Consider the following 23,274-nt stretch of genomic DNA (forward strand, 5'->3'; position numbering starts at 1 on the left):
TAGATATATATGTAGATATATATATATATATATATATCTGTGTGTGTGCATGCATACATGAATACAGGTGCCCTCAAAGGCTAGAAAATGGGTCCCTCTGGAGCTAGAGTTACAGGCATTTGTGAGCCTCCTGACATGGGTGCTAGGAACTCAGTGTAGGTACTCTGGAAGAGCAGTACACACTGTTAGCCACTAAGCTATCACTCCAGCCCCCAAAATATTTTTGCATCAATGAACAAAGATAACTGAATGCACCAGAAAGTCAGAGTGACTAATGAAAAGATGTTCAAGCATCAGCAACAAGAAAATACACTAAAATCATGCAGTGTTAGCATGTTAAGCAGACTACAGAAAACATAAACTCAAGCAATAATAAGTATTTGCAAGAATACGAGATCTCAGCCAGGAGTCGGTGGTACACACCTTTAATCCCAGCACTCAGGAGGCAGAGCCAGGCAGATCGCTGTGAGTTCAAGGCCAGCCTGGTCTACAGAGTGAGATCCAGGACAGGCACCAAAACTACACGGAGAAACCCTGTCTCAAAACAAACAAAACAAAAAGAATACAAGATCTCACTTCCACTGCTGGTACAATAAATATGGGCTATTTTGTGCTTTCTAACGAAGTTGCAAAATGTGCAAGCCTGTGGTAGTTTGAATAAGAATGACCCCCACAGGCTCATATATTTGTATGCTTATACATCAGGGAGTGGCATTATTTGAGAAGAATTAGACCAATTAGAAGGTGTGCCCTTGTTGGGCAGTGGTGGCACATGCTTTAATCCAGCACTAGGAAGGTAGAGGCAGGCAGATCTCTGTGAGTTCGAGGCCAGCCTGGGCTACAGAGTGAGATCCAGGACAGGCTATAAAACTACACAGAGAAATCCTGTCTCAAAAAACCAAAAAAAAAAAGTGTGGACTTGTTGGAAGAAGTGTGTCACTGGGGATAGGTTTTGAGGTTTCAAACGCCCATTCAAGGCTCAGTCTGTCTGTCTGTCTGTCTATCTGTCTGTCTCTGTCTCTCTCTCTCTCTCTGTCTCTCTATGGATCAGGATGTAGCTCTCAAGATAACTGTTCCAGTGTCTGTCTGCATGCCACCATGCTTCTTGCCATGATGATAATGGACTAAACTTCAGGAACTCTTAAGTAAACCCCCAATTAAATGTTTTCTTTTATAAGCTGTCTCTTCACAGAGAGATGTCATAGAACAGTGACTAAGACAAAGCCTAAAACTAGTATATTCCCTATAGACACTCTTTTGCATTTGTACCAGGAAGTGTGCATATAAAGTAGCACACACCTTTAATCCCAGCACGCAGGAGGCAGAGGCAAGTGGATCTTTATGAGTTCCAGGCCAGCCAGACTACAATATCTAGACAAGAGAGACTTGCCCCACCCCCACCCCCAAAAAGGGAAAAATTAGTAGGATACTAGCCAGGCTTAATGGCACCTATTTCTGGTTCTAGTATGTGAGAGGCTGTTCCCATAGACCCAGGGATCACTTGAAGTTAGGAAACTGAGATTAGCTTGGACAACACAGATTCTGTCTCAAAAAACAAAAACAAGGGCCAGCCAATCTGAGTGTAATGGTACAAACACTTAATTCCAGCATAGAGAAGCAAAAGCAGACAGATTTCCTTGAGTTCTAGGTCAACCTGGTCCATAGAGCAAGCTCCAGGTCAATCAGGGCTACATAGCAAGATTCTGTCTCAGTAACAACAAAAATAAAAAACAAAACTCTGAACAAACAAGAAGAGTAGGATACAGCATTGGAAATAAAAGAAATACCCACAATAATGAGATCACATTTTTGACAGTCAAGCAAAAGATAGAAATCTCAGAGTACTTGAGTGTGGTTACTTCTATATATGTTTACATAGACTTAGTCTCATAGAGGGTAAAATTACAAGGAGGAACTGTCAGAACTACATAGAATTTTTCTCAAAAATACTTTTGTTGGTTTCAAGGTAAAGGTTCCATGTATTGTGTGAATGTGTGTATGAATGTGAATACCTTCTCGGAAGAAAAACAATATTTCTATTTAGTGGGAAAATGTCAGTAGGACTTAACTTACTAAATTCTCTCAAATAACTGGATCACTAAGAGAGGAATGGCATCAACCAAGTTTACCACAAAGTCCAGATCCTTGTAAACACAGTTTCCCCTGTCAGGTTGTCCTGCTTACATTTATTGGCAAAGAAAAAGATAATCTAATTTATTTTTTTTCCTTTTGGCTTTCTGAAACATGGTCTCAGATAGTCCAGGTTGACCTCAAACATCTGGCCTTAACTTCTGTTATTCCTGCCTTTATCCCTAAGGTTTGGAGGCATGTAGATCCATGCTTGCCTTTCAATTTATTTATGTATTCATTCATTCATTTATAATTATCTGTATCCTTTATAAAGTATTCACATTCATACACACATATAAAGGATATGCACTCATATGCACATACCCATGGAGGCTAGAGGTGACAGATGTCCCCTGAAGTTGAAGTTATGGGTGGCTGTAAACTACCAAATACGGATGCTGGAAATGAAACTCAGGTCTTCTGGGAGAGCCGTATGATATGAGCTCTTAACCACTGAGCCACTTCTCCAGTCCCTTTAAAAATTTTCTTTCTTCCTTCTCACTTTTTTTTTTTTGAGACAAGGTTTCTCTATTTAGCCTTGGCTGTCATGGAACTCACTATGTAGACCAGGCTGGCCTTGAATTCATAGACATCCTCCTGTCTCTGCCTCCCAAGTACTGAAATTAAAGGCGTATGCGATCATACTCAGTTCTAAATTTTTTCTTAAAACTAAAAATCTAAAACGTTCTCATTCTTTTCTTAACCATTATTATTGTTGTTGCTATTGTTATTATTATTATTAACCTTTACATGTTAGCTATATATCCCTTGGCATAGAATCAAAAGGAAAAAATTGCACCAGAATCTAGTTATTTTTATGCCTGACACTGTGAAAAAACTTAAAAAAAAAAAAAGACAAAAACTCTGTTTGGTAACATTTGTCATATTAATTGAGTTGAGATTAGGACCTCCCTTTAAATATACTAAACACAACACAGAGTTAAATATTTGGAAGGTACTTTTAGAAGCTACCCAGCATAGTCATCCATAAATTTTTCTGTAATTATTAATATTATTACTATTCTATATATTGGTGTTTCACCTGCATGTATGTCTGTTCAGCATGTGCATGCCTGGTATCCACAGAGGCCAGAACAGGGTGTCAGATCCCCTGGAACTGGAATTACAGACAGTTGTGAGCTGCCATGTTGGTGCTAAGAATTGAACCTGGGTCCTCTGGAAGAGCAATCAGTGCTCTTAACTGTTGAGTCATCTCTACAGCCCCTATAGTCATCTTTTTAAAGTAGAATTCTAAGGCAAAAAACAAAAAAGTTATCCTAATTTTAAAATACTTCCTGAATTATTTTTATAGTATCCCTTCCCGCTAAACAGCCTGAAAATATTTTTGTTTCAGAATCCTTTAACTACAATGTCAGCACACAGCAAACATTATTATTCAGACAACTGCTAAGTCCTCAGCTTTAATTCTCTACAGAAACGAGGAAAGTCAAGGGCTCTAAGCTCTATCAGACCCACTGGCTGCAAGCCTACCAATCCCTCAGCTCTCCCCACTGATCAAACTGCAATGCTTGTCATGGAAGTTGGTTTCATTCTTTATTTTTTTTTTCTCTGATTCAGGTTGATATGTAAAATTTTTCTTCCCTAACCCCCTCGTGCCAAGTTACTACAGTAATCAAGATTTAATGTATACTTCTATTGAGTATGAACACATCAGATACTTAGAATATTTTTAAGCACTAAAAATATATTACTTTCATGTGAAAAAAACAAATATATAAGTACCTTTAATAAAAATAAAGTGCATTGGGATTTTATCATTGGCAGACTAACAACATGTATTTCCTTCTAGAAGACTGTAGTTTTTTACTAAAAAGCCCTTGACGTCAGAGGGTAGTTTTGTTTCCGTTTTCATACCTGGCATGCTCCACTGGACTCTGTTACTGTGACATGACCTGAATACACACTGAAATGTCAACTGTGTTTAAGGGAAGCAATGAAGGGCCACTAAAACCTGGCCTTACTTGGTTGCTGCTGTCCTCTTCTTCCTCATCACAGTCAAGACCCTGATGGGCTATCTCAGTAGTGCCATTCTCCGGAACGGGACTGTTGTCCCCATCAAGCATCCTCGTGGCCTCAGTTGTGACTTTTACTTTCATGCTGTGAAAGCCAGAGGAGACTGAACCCATTCGAAGGCTCACAGGCTCCCCATCAAACAGTAGGAAATGTGAGTTCACGCCTTCTTTAAAACCAGGAGGTTGGTAATCATATGGGGTCACTGCAGAAAGGACAAAAAAAGTATTGCAAATTAAGTTTCAATAGAGTAAGTGACAATACTTCATATCTAGTAACAAAGATCTTTCAGATGCTTATAAAATCCTTCTAATTATATACAGCATCACTTGAGCACTTAAAAAGGATTTGGCTGGGCAGTGGTGGTGAATGCCTTTAATCCCAGCACTGCAGAGGCAGGCGGATCTCTGTGAGTTTGAGGCCAGCCTGGTCTACAGAGCTAGTTCCAGGACAGCTAGGACTGTTACAAAGAGAAACCCTGTCACGAAAACACACACACACACACACACACACACACACACACACACACACACACACACACACAGAAAGAAAGAATCTGACCAAAGGTCTCTACCTACCTGAATTATAATAATGGAGTTTCATGGTAAGTATAACATCATTAGGAAGGGGTCCAAGGTTCTGCATCAGTATATACAATTGACGGATCAGTAGGGAACAGGCTTTCTTAATATCTTCACTGTTTGTCCCACTTTCAAAGCTTGTACTACTACTATAACCACAGAAAAGTGGCACTTTTCAATCATATATAATATTCACAATATACTCCAAAACAATACAACTATTGGCTATGTCATCTAATAAGTTAAACATGAAGATATTTTGTAGACAAATTTTAAGAGGTAACTTAAAGGAATGATAGTACTTTCTGTAATGTATATGCAAAGGATTTCTGAATAACAAATACCCCTAAAGCATTTTAAATATGGTCATTTAAAAATTTTGGCTTTCAAATAACCACACCTCATAATAATGAGAACAATGGACTTGTAATTAGGTGACCTAGCATCTAATATCATCTAATATCAGCTGTACTGTTAACCAACTGAATGACCTCGGTCAAATCATTTGCACACATTCTAGGTCAGTTAGCCCATTTGTGAGATAAGCTTATGGACATTTCTGCAGCTCTCCAAGCATGAAATCAGTCACTAGCTCGACTTATTATCTAATAATCTACCATATGATTGTCTCTCAAAGAGATCCCCTCCTCATTCTTGCATGGATTACCAAAGCATCTATTCTTTTTGTCTGCACTGTAAGACATTCTCCATAAATTAAGACTTCCAATAGGAAGGTCTATTCATGTCACCTTATTGCTTAAAACTCTGCTATTATATCCATCGCCTTTCAATCAAATAAAAGAATGGTGTATATACAACTAATTATTCTTTCACCTCCCACATGCATTTGCAAATGCTCTTCAGCTGTACTGAGCTCTCTGTTTCTCTTCCGATGCTCCCGTAGCACCTACCTAGCTCATATGGCATCACATCTTTTCAAGGAAGTCTTCCCTATACTCTTCACCTTCCCCTCAGTGTCCCCATATAGACTATAAATGGGTAACTCTTTCATCTCCACAGTACTAGGTTTGGTCTCTAGCTACCCAATAAATATTTGCTGAATTAATAAATGAATAAAAGAATTGGGCTAATTATCTTCTAATTCAAAATTTTCATTTCCCTCCAAAGTTTTATTCCCAATTCATCTCAGATTTGAATGCCTTCAAGGACGAGCTACAACTGCAATTTATTTGCAGTACCTTGAACATAGTGGCACTAAGCAATGAAAAAAATCATCCCAAGTAATTAAACTGTCAGGTCTTTCCCTGATTTTTAAAGGCCGTGAGAAATCACAAAGTAAACATATATTAAGTGGACATTTTAGCAATAGAAACCCTAACTAAGACAGCATTGGAGAGAAATCCTCAAGCTCCCCAGGAGAACTAGAGAAAAGGGAGCATTTTTGCCAAATTTCTCTTCAGAATTGTTCCTTTAAGGGTATTTATCTCCCCTATTTGAAGCTTTTCTACCAGACTTTTTACAATATCCATTTCATCTAATTCTATTCCATTTCATCAGCAGTCCTTAGTTCTCCATGCCTGTTGGCTGGTCTGAAGCCAAAAGCTTCGGGAGAAGAATGTTACACATTTCTATGTGCATGAGGGTCTTCCTTGGTTTTGCTCTTTGACCTGTTTTGTATCTAAAACACATTTTAAGACTTGATAGGAAAACACAGTGCAGCACTGGGCGGCAGTGGTGCACGACTTTAATCCCAGCACTCGGGATCTCTGTGAGTTCGAGGCCAGCCTGGTCTACTGAACGAGATCCAGGATAGGTACCAAAACTACATGGAGAAACCGTGTCTCAAAAAACCAAAAAAAAAAAAAGAAAGAAAAAAGAAAAAGAAAGAAAGAAAGAAAGAAAGAAAGAAAGAAAGAAAGAAAGAAAGAAAGAAAGAAAGAAAGAAAGAAAGAAAGAAAAAGAAAATTCGCACTTAGGAGGCACAGGCAGGTGGATCTCTCTGTAAGTTCAAAGCCAGCCTGATCTACAAAGCAAGTTCCAGGACAGACTCCAAAAACTACACAGAGAAACCTTGTCTCAAAAAACAAAAACAAACAAACAAACAAACAAAAAACCCACAGTGCATATGAGTTTCCCAAAGAGTGACACACAGAAAATGGTATGTGTATGGATAAGCAGATGACAGTATTTATATATGTAGGCAAATAATCCAGGAGTTTCATTTCCCTCAGGCTCAATCTGCCTGTATTGAAGATGAAAAGGATCAACAAAGCCAACAGATTGATACCAACAGTGCCACTGGAATAAGAGCCAGAGACAGTCATATGGGTTCTTTACCCAACATCATGTTGACAGCCTTATTAATATATTTTTAGTTAAATCTTGTTTGTTTTTCAATATTTATTACTATTTTTAGTTATGTGTAGGTGTGTGTGCATGTGGGTATGTGCACATGAGTGCAGGTGTCCTCAGAGGCATGATTCCCCTAGAGCTGGAGTTATAGACAGCTGTAAGCTACATGATGTAGGTGCTTATAATCAAACTCAGGGCCTCTGGAAGAGTACTTTCTTAACCACTGAGCCATCTTTCCAGCCCCTTTATTAATATAATTTTAAGAGCCATGACATCCACCATTGCCTCAACTCCTACCAGCTTAGTGTATAGACTTCAGACATTAAAACAATTATTATAATTTCTACTCATAATAGTGGGGTATTCTAGGGCTTATAAGAAAATGACAAAAAGATTTAAGACTTTCCTCTGGCCATATGAAAGCTTATATTTACTTCACTCCTATACATTTCTTGTGTTGACTAAACAATTAGAATCTACCTGTCAAAGTCCATAGTGGTTCCATTTTTTGTGTATTTGAATTTGAATTGGTATATCTCAGTCACTTTCTAGAAAAACCAAAGAGAACAGAGAAAGAAGTTAATTTTGAAACACAACCGGACTTTTACCTTATAAAAAGGAACATTTCATTGACTATCCCCTACGCTTCCTCTGTACGTTTGTCTCAGAGTATTACTGTATCCAGGAATAGTAGTTCCAGGTATAATGATAACTTAATCTCCCTCCTCTCAGATAAAAATAAGTTAGGCAGCAAATATTTCCATTACATTTTACCAGTTGAGGAATCATTCATTCATGTAATGAATGTTTTATCAAATGTCTACTTTGAGCTAGAAGGTGAACAAGGCAGAAAAGATTCCTTCTTTTTCCACAGACTCTACAAAGATTCTAGCTAGTCAACAACAACAACAAAAAAAGATAATTTCAGATAAAATGGATGCCATGAACAATATAAAGCAGATGCTATGGTAGGAAGGACATAGTAGAGAGAAAGATGAACTAGATTTAGAGGGGTCAAGGAAGACTTGCCTGAAGATATGATATTTTGAGATGAGCCTCAAGAAAGGCCAGTCACATACAAGCCTGTGGGGCAGTGCCTTGGGGAGACAGAATAGTAATGCAAAAGCTCTTAGTTGAGATGGAATGTATTTTTTAGAATCCAAATAGAAGCCAACTAGCTGGAAATGAGAGGTGTGGTTGTGCAACTTTGTTGACAGTAGTAAGGATTTTGAATTTTTTTCTAAGTTCACTGAAGTCTATTGAAGGTTTAAATAGGTCAGTGATGCCAGGACCTGATCACCTGTACGCCTTAAGAATACAGACAGTGTGGTGGCTTGTATGAGAATGGTCCTCATAGGCTCATAGGTCTGAATGCTTAGTCACCAGGGAAGAAGTGGAAGTATCTGGAAGGATGAGAAGTGTTAGGAGGTGTGACCTTGTTGGAAGAAGTGTGTCACTGGTGACACCAGGCCCGGTATCTGTGTGTCTGTCTCCCCCAACTCCTTTATGGCCTACAGGTCAGGATGTTGCTATCAATACTGCTCCAGCATCTGCCTGCCTTCTGACATGCACCTCACCATGATGATAGCAAGACTAAACCTCTGAAACTATAAGTAAGCCCCAATTAAATGCTTTTTCTTATGAGAGTTGCCTTAGACAGGGTGTTGCTTCACATCAAAAGAACAGTGATTATGACAGACAGGGAAGGACCAGGTGTGGTGGTGCACACCTTTAATCCCAGCACCTGGGAGGCAGAGGCAAGCGGATCTCTGTGAGTTTGGGGCCAACTTGGGCCACACAGCTTGTTCCAGGACAGCGAGGGCGACATAGAGAGACCCTGTCCCAAATAAACAAACAAACAAATAAATAAATAGAAGAGAAAAAAAGAAAGGAGGAAGGAAGGAGAAAGGGAGAGGAGAGGAGAGGTAGAGAGAGAGAGAGAGAGCGAGCGAGCACTGTGGTAATTTAGGGAAGGAGTGAATGGCAACATTAAAAAATGGGAAAAGGAACTATGGTCTATGGCATCAAGTCTTATTTCCTGCACTAAAAACTATTACTGCTATCTGCTCTCATAACTGGTAAGGGTGTGGTAGAACACAGAGAACAAATTTTCTCATAAGAGACATATAGTATTGAATATAAACCTGGCTTTTTGGAGCCCACTCCCTATAGTGGGATACCTTGCTCAGCCTTGATGCAGGGGGGAGGGGCTTGGGCCTGCCTCAACTTGATGTGCCAGACCTTGTTGACTCCCCAAGGGAGGCCTTATCCTAAGGAGTGGATGAGGGTAGGGTGGGGAGGAGGTGAGAAGTAGGAGGGGAGGGAGGGGGATCTGTGGTTGGTATGTAAAATGAAAAAAATTAAAATAATATATATATAAAAGAAAGTATACATACTGAAAATTTTTTAATTAACATGTAATATATATTCCACTGAAAATTATAAGTTTCTATGAAATAAATACAAACTGATGCTAAAAAACAAAAAGCAAAAAAAAAAAAAACCAAAAAACCCCAAAAACTAGTGATATGGCTCAGAGGTTCAAAGTGCTTCCAGTAAGCCTGAGACCCAAGTTTTATCCCAGGGACCCACAGTGGAAGAACAACTGACTCCTGAAAGTTGTCCTCTGATCTCCACACACTTGCCACTCACACCTGCACACACACACACACACACACACACACACACACACACACACACACACACACACAAGCTAACTGAAAAGACTTCTGCTTAAAAATAAATGTTTTGCCCAGATAAATTATATAGTTTGTAGACAAAGCTGAAGGTGCTAGAGGCAGATTGAGTATAAGTTGATATCAGAACACAGAACATAACCTTCATCCATCTGGTTCAAAATAAATCCTTGACAATGTGGAACTGAGGATGTTAGAGTCATCAAGAACTGCTTTAGTGTTCCTGTTACCTTTCTCCAAGATTTGGTCTCACAGATCTGCTGATCTTATACTTTAGCATATAACTTAATCACAGGTGAGCAGAGCCTGGGAAAATATTGAACCTAAAAGACTGATTGTAATAAGTTAATTTTAAAAGAGAATTGCTTTTATAACTGGTCAGCCCATTTGAAAAAAAAAATCAGACCAAGCTCAGAAGGCTGCTTTGTGAATACAATAGAAGAGATGGGTCAGATTAGAGATGGCTGCAGGTGCCTAAAAGCAACAGGTTCCCTCCAAATAGGCTAGATACACAGTGTCCTCTTAGCCAGTGATAAGTATAATTGTCAAGCAAACAATGCCTATTCTTCTTGCCTGCTCACGTGTCTGGTCAACCCTAGCCTGTTAATACTATGAGAATGTATTTTGTAAATAAAAGAGATCTTTAAGTAGTTGGCAATTTTTTATTATTTGATTCCTAAACTGATTGTTTTACTGTAGAGATACATAACTGTTTTACAAAGATATTAATCCTGAGGGTGGAGAGACGGTTTAGGTTAAGAACACTTATTACTCTTATAGAGGAGCTGGGTTCAATTCCCAGCACCTGCATCAGGAGGCTCAAAACTGCCTGGAACTCAGTTCCAGGGGCCCTGACACCCACTGCTGGAGTCTAAGGGCACTGCACACACATGATGCACATACAGACAAGTAGACACAAATGCATACAAATTGAAAGAATCATTATTAAAAGTATAATTCTTGACAACCTCAAACATGTTCAGACTACTTCTCACTCCACATTCTAATCCACTAGAGAGACTTCTCAGGTCTATCTCTAAAGTGAGTGAATCACAAATCCGTGTGATCTTTATTCTCTGTTTACTAGCCAAGAGTTTCTGAAAACACAAATCAGAGCCGGGCAGTAGGTAGTGGCATACATTTTTAATCCCAGCACTTGGAAGGCAGAGGCAGGTGGATCTCTATGAGATCAAGGCCAGCCTGGTCTACATAGTGAGTGCCAGGACAGTCAGAGAAACCTTGTCTCAGAAAAAAAACAAAACAAAATTCAAAGCAAGGGGGAAAAAAGAAAAGAGAGCTAGGAGAGAGACAAAACAGAATAAAAAACCAAAAGGCTTCTCACTCCATCTCTGTGTCACAGATACAAAAGCCATGAAAGCGGCACAAGTAGCTATTACGTCTGATTTACTCTGCCAAGTAGAAAATCTCACCCTTATCTTCAAAAACTCCTAGTCCTCTTAGGAAATATATGAATCAACTGAGAGGATTAAACTGTGGGGCTCTGCTGGGAAGGAACTTTAAAAAAGACACAAGTTAGTACAGACAGTGAGCCAAAGAGGCTTCACCAAAGACTTGAATACCACAGCAGAGCAGCAAAGTGCAGGCTGCACTAAGCAAGCTGAGGAATCCAAATTTAGATAGGAGTAAAGAACTAAAGGTCTCAAGCCTAGTGTGGAGGTGCACAACTTAATCCCACCTGGGAGGCAGAGGCAGGCAGATCTCTGTGAGTTTGAGGCCAGCCTGGTCTACAAAGGAAGTCCCAGGACAGCCAGAACTGCTATGTGGAGAAACCCTGTCTTAAAAAAAACAAAAGAAAGCTGGGCAGTGGTGGCGCACGCCTTTAATCCCAGCACTCGGGAGGCAGAGCCAGGCGGATCTCTGTGAGTTCGAGGCCAGTCTGGGCTACCAAGTGAGTTCCAGGAAAGGCACAAAGCTGCACAGAGAAACCCTGTCTCGAAAAACCAAAAAAAAAAAAAAATAATAATAAGAACTAATGTTCTCAAAAGTCAGTAAAAATATCAACAGGGAGAATTCAGATGGTAAAGAGCTCAGAATAATGCTGTATCTTTTCTTTTTCCAAAAGATCACAAAAAGAAATAACTAAATAATAATAATAAAAATGTGTGTGGCTCCTACACATTTATGACTAATGTTGACATGTTACAGGATAGCCTTAGCTCCAATCAATGTTGTTTTTCTTTTTTCTAACATTCTTACATAGTTTTTTGTTTGTTTGTTTCTTTTTTTTTGTTTGTTTTTTCAAGACAGGGTTTCTCTGTAGCTTTGGAGCCTGTCCTGGAACTCATGCTGTAGACAAGGCTGGCCTCGAACTCACAGAGATTCGCCTGCCTCTGCATTTCAAGTGCTGGGATTAAAGACATGCGCAACCACCACCACCCGGCCCATAGTTTCTAAAAAATCACATAAAACTGATTCCACTTATAATAAAATATAAAGTTCACGATGAATTGCTCTGTTCATGCAGTAGTCCAGTAACAATCTACAGCCTCAACTCAGATAAACATACTTATATATAGTATACATACATTACCATCTATACACTACCATCTTACCTCAGGTTCCTTAGGATTTGTGTACAGCTGTTTAAGGGAAAATACAGAACACTTAATATCCAAAATTTACTAGATTACTGCTCATTGAAAATACTGTCTATGTAAAGAGTTCAATTTGTGCTCTGTTAACTGAGTATTACCTGGGCATATTTCAAGCTAGAGATGGGATTAACTCTTATATTGAACACTGAATCTTTTGTTTGTTGTTTTTTGAGACAGGGTTTCTCCGTGTATCCTTGACAGTCCTGGAACTCGCTCTGTAGACTAGGCTGTCCTCTAACTCACAAAGATCTACCTACCTCTGCCTCCAAGTGCTGGGATTAAAAGTGTGTGCCACCACACCCAGCAAGAACACAGAATCTTTAGACTGTCTATGAACACTAACTTTGTGGAAGTTTCTTAAGATTGATGTAAAGTATCTGTAATTAATATGACTGAGCTGTAAAATATTTAAATAATTAATATATATATATTATCAATGCTATCTCAATTTTCTACCATCATTTATTCCCATGGATATATAAAACTTCAAAAAAGTCTAAAAAATTTGAAAAAAAAAAACCTTTGAACCTGTTACATAACCAAAAAAAATGGAAATTCTAAGTGTTAGTATGGTATATTCTATATGTTCTCTCATGTAATATATATGCCAAAGAAATATACTGAATATTTATAATATCTTATTAAAGCTCTGATATACCCAATTTTTTGTTTGTTTGTTTTTGTATTTTGAGACAAAGTTTCTCTGTGTAGCCCTGGCTGTCCTGGAACTCACTCTGTAGACCAGGCTGATCTTGAACTCACAGAGATCCACCTGCCTCTGCCTCTTGAGTGCTGGGATTAAAAGTGTGTGCTGCCCTCGCCCAGCTGAAACATCCAATTTTTAAAATGTTAAAATGCCATAAATCCCAAAAAGGGAGAAAGGGAAAGATTACTGTCTAAATGCTTCACTTGCCAAAAGTCAGTGCAGAGACAGCCGAGACTTCGTCTTCAAGTATATACTTACTGTTAGCACTGCCATGTGAAGCTTCAAGAGAAAAGAAAACTGTGTTATTATATGCTTGCACTACTGAACTGTCATTTCTGATAGAGACTAATTCAAATATTACTTCAGAGAGGTTCCAGACACTTGGGTAGGGAAATATTCAGAAGGCCAGAAAAAGGAACTAATAATTCACTCATTCAAACAATGTCTATTACAGACATTAGCTTTACTGGAACAGAAGAAGGATACAAAAAAGTTTTTATTTTCTAACTTGGGAACCAAAGATATACAAAACAATTCATTATTGCTCAAAATTAAATGTACCACAAGAATCTCTAAAAAGTACTTTTGAAACTAATCTAGCAAGGTAAAAATATTAGGAAGTCTGGTGATCTTACAAATTCTTGTCTCTCTATATAAGTACAATTATAAAGACATTTTCTCAGCTTTAACAAATTTTGGAATATATAGACATTGATACAATCAAGTCTATGATAAAGTTTTAAACCTAAAATATAAAATTTGAGGACCATAATTCCATAGCAATTGACTAAAACTTGAGTGCCACCGTGTGGCTATTTTGGTATGTAACTGATTTTTATGACCACATAGTAAAACTGTTAATAGTTTATTGACACATTAAAAAAAATACAGCCACTGATCTCAAGAAACATGCAGACTAGCAAGGGAGATGAACACTAAGAAAAAAAATCACATGGCTATAGCATTACACTCATGGTTTGGGGGTTTGTTTGTTTGTTTTGCTGTGAGGAAACAACACGGGCTGTAAGGAGAACACTGATGGGGGACAATTTTAACTGCAGAAGGACAAACTGGAGTTAGGCAGGACATATGCATGGGACAGAATTTTTCAGGCAAGACAAACAGTATGTGCAAAGATAAAAGGAACTGACATGTTCTAGAGTCTTTAGCTTGAACAAGGGTGTGAGAGGGGTATCGTAGAAAGGCAAATGGGGATTATTCAGATCTTCTTCATCATTAAAGGATTTTAAACTTTATTTTAAAATTCCTGGAAAATTTTTAGGCATAAAGAGTAACATGACCAGACTTCGGTTTCTCAAAGAATGTTGTGTGGAAAGTGGACAGGATTGTAAGAGATGAGGGTGGGAATAAGGAGGAAATTATATAGCTCCTTTTTATAAAAATTATTTTTTTTTTTTTTTTTTTTTTTTTTGGTTTTTCGAGACAGGGTTTCTCTGTGTAGCTTTGCGCCTTTCCTGGAACTCACTTGGTAGCCCAGGCTGGCCTCGAACTCACAGCGATCCGCCTGGCTCTGCCTCCCGAGTGCTGGGATTAAAGGCGTGCGCCACCACCGCCCGGCTTATAAAAATTATTTTAATATATATGCTTATTTTAAAGAATTCAAATTTATCATAAAATATAAAGTACCAAGAATCTCATAATTAGTAATATCATGTTCTTCAACAGAACATCTTCCAAGGGCTCTAGCTACTCAAAACTTGTTTTTGCTTAAACTACTTTTTTTTTTTTTTAAGAAACAGGGTCTTGTCACAAGGATGGCCTCAATCATGATCTTTCTGCCTCAATTTCCCATTGAACTACTTACTTAATTATATATACTCCCTGCAATAAGATCATATGAGAAAAGTTATAAAATCCTAACAATCAAAAACAATGTAAATACTGTTTAAAAGTCCATCAGGCATGTCCAACCTTTTGATACTGTGAAATGACATTGTCATCTACAAGGTTCACACTGGAAAACCATGTTACTGAATCACAAAAAAAAAAAGTCTCATGTTTGGTTTACAATTTTGTATTGGACCACATTCATAGTTATCCTGTGCCACATGGTCCACAGGCTGTGGATTGGACACATCTGTATCTAAGGTTTTATCTATTCTTTTCTTAAATTTTTAAGACTTATTTACTTATTTATGTGTATAGGTGTCTGCATGCAGTGTGCACAGAGGCCATAAGAGGGTGCCAGATCCCCTGGAACTAGTTACAGATGCTAGCTAACTGGGTGCTGGGCTTGAACCCTGGTCCTCTGGAAGAGCAGCCAATATTCTTAACTGTTGAGTCAACTCTCCAGGCCCAGTTTGTGTTTTGATGTTCCTAGGACAGTTCAACTACTGTTTTTTATTATTAACTCATTCAATATTCTTTTAATTTCAAAGTTTCATTTATTATTGTTGTATGTGCATGTAAAATGCAAGTGTTTGGGGGTACATATTCCATAGCATGTAAGAATCAGAGGACAACTTTGTGGAGTCAACTTTTACATATGTTCTAAGGATCAGTAGATCCCAGGCTTGTGTGACAAGTACCTTTATCTGCTGAACCATCTTGCCTGCCTCTAACTCATTCAATTTCAAAATGACTCTTAAGAGGTAGGTTCTGTTATGTCACTTTTCTTTTTCCTTGAGACAGGGTTTCTCTGTGTAGCTTTGGTGTTATATCACATTTGTGTTGATAAATTAAAGTACTGTAGTAGGTTGTTTGTCTAAAGTCATAAAGATGTAACTAACAAAATTGGGATTCACCTCAGATTGACTGCAGAATGCTGATCTTTTTTATTATTTTTAAGCTTATTTTTATGTGCATGAATATTTTGCCTACATGCATGTATGTGCACCATGTGTGTGACTGTTAGAGCTCCTGGAATTAGATGGATGGTTATGAATCACCACGTGGGTGCTGGGAATGGGACCCTGGTCCTCTGCAAGAGCAACAAGTGCTCCTAACCATAGAGTCATCTCTCCAGCCCAAGAATGCCCCCTTACATTGTACTGCCTCTGGATGATGAACACCCAGGAAATGTTGCTAATAAATTGTTAAACCTTATGATGACCCTCAAACCCTTCTCAACTCGTCCAAGTGCTTAGAGGCTTCAAAGATCAAGAGTCCTTTCTTCTTAAGCTGGAGATACAGCTTGAGGACACAGCACTAGACCAGGATGTGTGAAGCTGTCCTGCACTCGTCTCCAACAATTCTTTCTTTGAAAGATTGCCCTTGAATCTCTGCCAGGGGAAGCCCTCCTTTGTTATGCTTTCCTGCTGCACAGATTCTCCACCTTTCCTTTGGATGTAGTTAGGAGTAGTACTGTTAATTATGCTGTGATAGGGTGATGTCAAAATATCTCTGTATTTTTAAGTATCAAACTGACATGAAAAAAATCAAGTCCAATATAACAAAAGTACTGACCAATCAGAAAGGGTGCAAACCTAGCTCTAGAGCTGGGTTCCTATGAACAACTTTTAGAGTCTTTAATTTGTGGCCTTTATGGAAGTCTAGGGAGCTCTCAAAAGAAACTCTGGTGGGGAAAGGGGGAAAGTGTTGGTAGGAATTCACAAAGACTATAAAAAGCAACTTCCAAGCCAGGCGGTGGTGGCATACGCCTTTAATCCCAGCACTCAGGAGGCAGAGCCAGGCGGATCTCTGTGAGTTCGAGGCCAGCCTGGGTTACCAAGTAAGTTCCAGGAGAGGCGCAAAGCTACACAGAGAAACCCTGTCTCGAAAAACCAAATAAATAAATAAATAAATAAATAAATAAATAAATAAATAAATAAATAAATAAAAATAAAAAAATAAAAAGCAACTTCCCATTGATACAGAAGTACTGTCAATAGTTTAGCAACAGGTATAGCTGGGCCAGTGTGTAACTGCCAATCATCAGCCCTCATATGAGCACCACTCCACCCTCTGCCATGGTCTATAAACCCTTCCCTTCCCTGTTTTATCTTTGTATCCCTCTGTCCCCTGGGTCAACATGGAATAAATCGGGAATAACAACTGTTCACTCAAGAGAGGGAATATATGACTACACTAAATAATTGAATAAAAGCTTAGTCACATCAACGTTTCTTAAATGGGAGCTGGAGTAAAGACACAGGGAAAAGTAAAGGGAGTATAATGGCAGCAATGTCATTTATATGCATCTGATCTCTTCAAGCAGGCCTAGAGCCTGCATTTTTCACACTCTTCCTAACTGTCTAGGGAAGCAGGAGAGAGCATATGCATATAAAATTTGAGCTGTGTTTTCAAAGAAAATCAGTTACACACATGAGTTATAGTTACCAAAATAAAACAGAGTAAAAATTCATCATTTAACTCTGTTTTCCTTTCCCATCTGCAAACTGAATTACCACTATTATGAACATGTTCAATGTGCTAACTACCAGATTCTTGTCTTCCCTAACCCACATCCTGTGGATCTTGTCCAGTGACTTCAGAGGAAACTGTGGTTAAAAAAGGTATGAGTACAGAAGAGAGGAGAATGAAGCTTTCGTTTCTAACTGATGTTAAGGGTGACATCAGTGGGACCACAAAGACAAAAGAAAACTGACTGGTGACTACATCGGTGGACACTGTTGCACGGTTAAACACTACACAATAGAAAGTCTAAGCTTTTTAAAGGGCAGAAGGTGAATCTTTAATCCTGATGTAAATTTAAAACATTCTTACGTATCTCTTTTCCAAAGCATCAAAACAACCTTGAATCCTGTTAAGAAATAAATATTCAATGTCACTTTGGACCACATGAATAGCCAAAAAATAAGCCCAAGTATATAATTAGTTTACACTTCTATTTTGAAGTATATAAATTAACAATCATTTTGTCTGTTCTGTTTAATCATCTTTTAAAACTCCCAACATCTTTCCATATATTTATGGAGTGTTATAAAAATAAACAAGCAGTTCTGAAGCGCAGAGTGTGTTTTCTCTTCCCCTCACCACAATGTTAGTACAGATATGCATATGAAGAACAATCAAATGTAGAATTGTTTTCTCTAGACAAGCCCATTTTCTTCTAAAACGAAATCAATAGTTTAAAATAACACTGAATAATTGCTACAATTTCCAGGAAAGAGGACTAAGGAAAGTGGTTTAAGGAAATGATTTTACAAAATAGTTTTACGGGTTATTTCAGTCATGACAAAAATGTTGTTTTAATTTTACAAAATTTACTTACCATTTAATAATATGTAATGACCCAGGACACTTTTTGTCTTCCCGGAGAATTTTTAAACTGAGGTCTAAAAATATAGAAACACAACTGTTGTACTGAAAAATTCATGTCAAATAGAGCATTTCTTGCATTTTCTTTCGTTTTTTTGCGGGGAGGCAGGTGAGGGTTCGAGACAGGGTTTCTCTGTGTAGCCCTGGCTGTCGTGGAACTAGCTCTGTAGACCAGGCTGGCCTCGAACTCACAGAGATCCACTTGCCTCTGCCTCCTGAATGCTGGGATTAAAGGTGTTCGTCACCACCACCTGGCACATTTTTAAACTTCTAAATACCTACTTTAAAAATAAATTCCATGTTGATAATTATCTCAGTCCTAATTTCGGAGGCAGTTTGGCAGACTTCCTATTCTACAGTGTAACCCAGCTGCGTTTATTGCAAAGTTGGTTTCTATTACTTCTTTGTTTCCTTCTAAGTAATCTAAGGTGTCACTGAGATCATCTCAAGTGACAATTTAAAAACAGTCCCAATTTAATTCTTATTTCTTTCCCTCTCAATGAAAAAAAATTAAACACAAATGTATAAATTATTCTCAAACATTTCCATGTGAAATCTAACTACTTCTCTATATTAGGGAAGAAAAGGAAGATATTATAATTTTGGGTTGAAATCAGTATAAAATCATTGACTCATGTATGATTTAATAGGAACGTCTTGAATTTTGAAATATTTATTAATTTATGAGTTAATGTGCCACACTGCATGTGTAACAGTTACAAGACAACTTGGAGGAGTCTCTCCTATGCTGTGTGGGTCTCAGGGATTGAACTCATAGCATTACCTTTGGCAGCAAGTACCTTTCTACCTGCTGAGCCATCTCACCAGCTCTCAGACGAGAGTCTTTCATCTTTTCATACTGTTTTCTGATGCTAAAGTTAACATCACTTCCACTATTGTTGGGGGATATGAAAATTATTCTAATTACTTAGAATTATTTAGAAAATAATTCAAAATACTTAGAAATTATTAAAAAGTAGAGTACCATACAAATATCGCATGCTGACGGGGGGTGGGGGGTGGGGGGGTGGCGCACACTTTTAATCCCAGCACTCGGGAGGCAGAGCCAGGCGGATCTGTGAGTTCGAGCCCAGCCTGGTCTATAGAGTGAGATCCAGGAAAGGCGCAAAGCTACACAGAGAAACCCTGTCTCGAAAAACAAAAACAAAACAAAAAACAAATATCACATGCTGTGAACAATCTTTCTCTACACTGAGTAAGTATTACTCTCTGGTTAATAAAGAGCTGACTGCTCAATAGCTGGGCAAGTTAGGCAGGACTTGCAGACAAAGAGAGTGCAGGGAAGAAGGAGGGCAGAGAAAAGCAAAATGAACATGCCGTGCTGAAAAAAGGTACCACCACATGGAAGAGCACAGTTAAGAAATATAGGCTAAATTGAAATCTAGTTAGCAATAAGCCTAAGCTATACGCTGAGCATTTATAATTAATAAGTCTCTGTGTGCTTATTTGGGAGCTGGCCAGCAGTCCCAATGAAAAACTCCACCTACAATTGAACATTTTTGTGACATGTCACTTTAAATGCAAATACATTGAGGGAGACTGACTTCTATTAACAGTCACAAAAAAATGAAACTATGAACAATGGTTTTGCCACCATGCCTATGGCAGTGTGAGCCAATGTTCCTAGAAAGAAGGTGTACTTTATAAGGCTGACTAATTAAAACTTCAATGATTGTGGAAAGGTTGGAATGTTGAAGGTCCAGAGCCTAACTACAAATATCTTGTGCTATCTCTAGTCCCCTTAATAGCCATTTATTGCCTAACCTCAGTTTATGAGCTAATGCCCTTGGGTATATTAGGTGAGTCTTTCTGGAATATACCAACAGACTCTCTAGCTTACACTAACACAAAAGCTGAAAATGTCAGCAGACAGCACCTGAGGCTGACAGCAGAGATTTCCCTACTTTGCTATACCCCCCTACCACCAAGGTGTTTGAAAGTGTCTTGATTTATGACTTTCTTTCTTCTGTTACTAAGAGAACTTCATGAAACTACTTCCACACTGGAACATGGATTTGGGTTTGGCAGCAATCTAAATCTGTGTTACTCACACTTGGCTCTAAAATAAACTATCTCTTTTACCTTTTGAGGTAAGACCTGTGTTTTTTATGTCAGCAGTAGTAATGACATAACAAGCATTTAATTTACCAAAGCATGTCTTCTTTTATAATTCTATGTTCCAAACAGGAGGAGAAACTAATTATATGCTACCTGTAAACACATTAAATCTTATAGATCTATCCCGTAAGTTAAAAGAAGTCATTAACACAAAGAAAGGTGCCATGATTACAAGTACCATGCTTATGTGTTTATAGCAAACACACATTTCACTGATGTTCATTTGGAGAATCAATATTGCTTAAGAAAATAACACTGAAATGAAGCCATGGTGTATTATTAAATATAAACACGAGAAATTTCCAATTAGATTTGGAAAAATAGCATTTTAAAAGGAAATGTGTGGTTCTCTATATTTATTTCCCAAATGATAAGTTTCCATTTTAGTGATTAATCAACAAAACTAAAAACAAAGTTTATTTTACTTTTATTATGTGTATGGATGTCTTGCTTGCATGTATGTCTGTGCACTGTGTGGTCTGGTGCCTAGAGAAGCCAGAAAAGAGAGTTGCATCCCCTGGAACTAGAGTTAAAGATGGTTGTGACGCACCATGTAGGTGCTAGAATTTGAACCGGGTCCTCTGGAAGAGCAGTCAGGGCTTTTAACTATGGAGCCATCTCTCCAACCTCACCAGTTTGTGCTACAGCACATGTAGAGGAAGGAGGACAACTCGGAGAGCTGGTTTTCTCCTTCCACTATGTGGGTTCTGGAAACTGAACTCAGGTTACCAGGCTTGATGGCAAACACCTTTACTGACTGAACCATCTTGCTAGTTTTTTGTTTTGTTTTGACTTGGGTTTTTGTTTTTGTTTTGTTTGTTTTCCCAAGATAGCTCTGACTGTCCCATAATTCACTTTGTAGACCAGGCTGGCCTAGAACTTACAGAGATCCACCTGCCTCCAGAGTGCTAGTGCTCGCCTAGCTTGATTTGGCTTTTTAAGACAGGGACATACTATGTTGCCCTGGCTCAGCTAGAATTCTCTACATCAACCAGTCTGGAGGTGAACTCAGAGCTCTTCCTGCCTATTCCTGGGTACTGGGATTAAAGATATACACCATTACATGTGACCCACAACTCAACTTTTCAAACAAATCATAAGATTTTGAAAAACTGAAGAGCCCCTGGTACAATTTCTTCTAAGGAGCAAGATACAGCTTGTTATATAAAGTCATAATATGGTAAATTTAAGGTCACAAAGAGACAGAAAAAGTAAGAGTTGAAGAACTTGCGGCCAGTGAGATGGCTCAGTGAGTAAAAATGCTTGCTACACAGGTCTAAAGACCTGAGATCACTCCTGGGAAAACCATAATGAAAGGGCAGAACTGACTAAAACTGGTCCTCTGACCTACACGGCCACACATATCTATGCATTAAACACACACACACACACACACACACACACACACACACACACACACACACTAATAACAATAAAATGAAGAGGCAGGACTGGCTATTGTAAAAAGAACAGAACTGATTAAAATAACTGTCTAAATATCCCTGCTAATCAACAAATGGATTTGCCTCTCCCAGGCATATTTATATGTTAATAGGGAGAAGTTTCTCACCTGATTCCTTTGAACTTCCTCAAGGTCAAAATGTGTACCTCAAAGAACAAATTCAACTGAGGCACATAATAATGTAAATCTTCACCATTAAGATAGATTTTTGTTCTGGCTTTTATAGGGATGGCGTACAATTACTAGACTTAGCTCTACAAGTTTCCTTTTTCATTTGATAACTAGCTGGAAGTGAATGGCTCCTATAAATAAAACCAATACACATAGCAAAATTAAAATGGAAAATGGATTAGTAAATTGATCCTGAAGAACATGCCCCTGAGTTAGAATTAATGCACTCTGTGAAAGGGGAAAGCTTTCCTCCTGCTAAGCAGAAAAGGGACACTAGCCAAAGCAATCATTTAACTCAACTTTACCATCTAAATGGCGATCTCTGTAAGAGCTCTCTGGAAACAGGCCCCTCAAATATGTTATACATGAGATAGAAGTAGCAAAAAGTTTCTTCACCATTACCAGTGACTCATGCTCATTAGTGATTTGGGATGGGAAAATTGTGCTCTGGAAGAAAAAAATAGATGAAAAAAAATCAGTATTCATGAATATATTCAGCTCACCAACAACTACCGCAGAAGGATGGAAAGACTTTTTAAGACTTCAAATCTAATACATTTATAGGTAATCAAAAGAAAACAGGGCTCTGTATACTGTGTTAAAACAGATCTTCACACAAGCAAGGTAGAACAGAAAGGCAGGCAATTACTCAAGTAATTCAGGACTAAAACAATTTATTTCAATGACCCATTGATCTGAGGCAAAACTGGAAGTCTAATTATATAACCTCATTCCTCTCTTCACACTCGCCTCAGACTTCTCTGGAATCTGAATCTTACTCTTGTTTATTTCCACTGCTCTCTTCAAAGTCACTATGTACATCTGTCTCACCACTGCTTCTTCTCATCCCTCATCAATATGTACCTTCTCTGCAGCGTTTGACACTGGATCCGTATTTCTCCCTCAAGTTGTCTTAACACTATTTTGTTGTTTTGGCCAAACCAGGAATCGAACCTAGGACTTGTTCTGTGTTGAGCAAAAACTTCAGTTACTGAGCTAAACTCCTACCTCCTAACACCATTTCAGCGTTCATCCATCCCTACACACCTGACCCCACCCCAATGCATGAGTCTTGTTTGTCTGAACAGGGTTTCTCTGTGTAGTCCTGGCCGTCCTGGAACTCACTCTGTAGACCGGGCTGACCTCCAACTCACAGAAATCCTCCTGTCTCTACCTCCCAAGTGCTGGG

General features: G+C 38.4%; 1 protein-coding gene across 1 annotated transcript in view; it reads right to left on the bottom strand.

Moving 5' to 3' along the window:
• The window catches only part of Hormad2 (HORMA domain containing 2), an 82,276-nt gene that overhangs the window by 52,341 nt on the left and 6,661 nt on the right, over positions 1-23,274 (bottom strand). Inside the window, exons 2-9 of the mRNA XM_052735871.1 lie at positions 22,391-22,532; positions 18,267-18,330; positions 17,759-17,795; positions 13,331-13,351; positions 12,325-12,351; positions 7,536-7,603; positions 4,740-4,891; positions 4,113-4,366 (exon numbers count right to left, since the gene is read on the bottom strand). Coding sequence (XP_052591831.1) covers positions 4,113-4,366; positions 4,740-4,891; positions 7,536-7,603; positions 12,325-12,351; positions 13,331-13,351; positions 17,759-17,795; positions 18,267-18,330; positions 22,391-22,532 — 765 coding nt within the window. The remainder of the gene's footprint in view (positions 1-4,112; positions 4,367-4,739; positions 4,892-7,535; positions 7,604-12,324; positions 12,352-13,330; positions 13,352-17,758; positions 17,796-18,266; positions 18,331-22,390; positions 22,533-23,274) is intronic.

This window comes from Peromyscus californicus, unplaced genomic scaffold (assembly GCF_007827085.1).
Source record: "Peromyscus californicus insignis strain IS unplaced genomic scaffold, ASM782708v3 Scaffold_13__1_contigs__length_99412109, whole genome shotgun sequence".
NCBI lineage: Eukaryota > Metazoa > Chordata > Mammalia > Rodentia > Cricetidae > Peromyscus > Peromyscus californicus.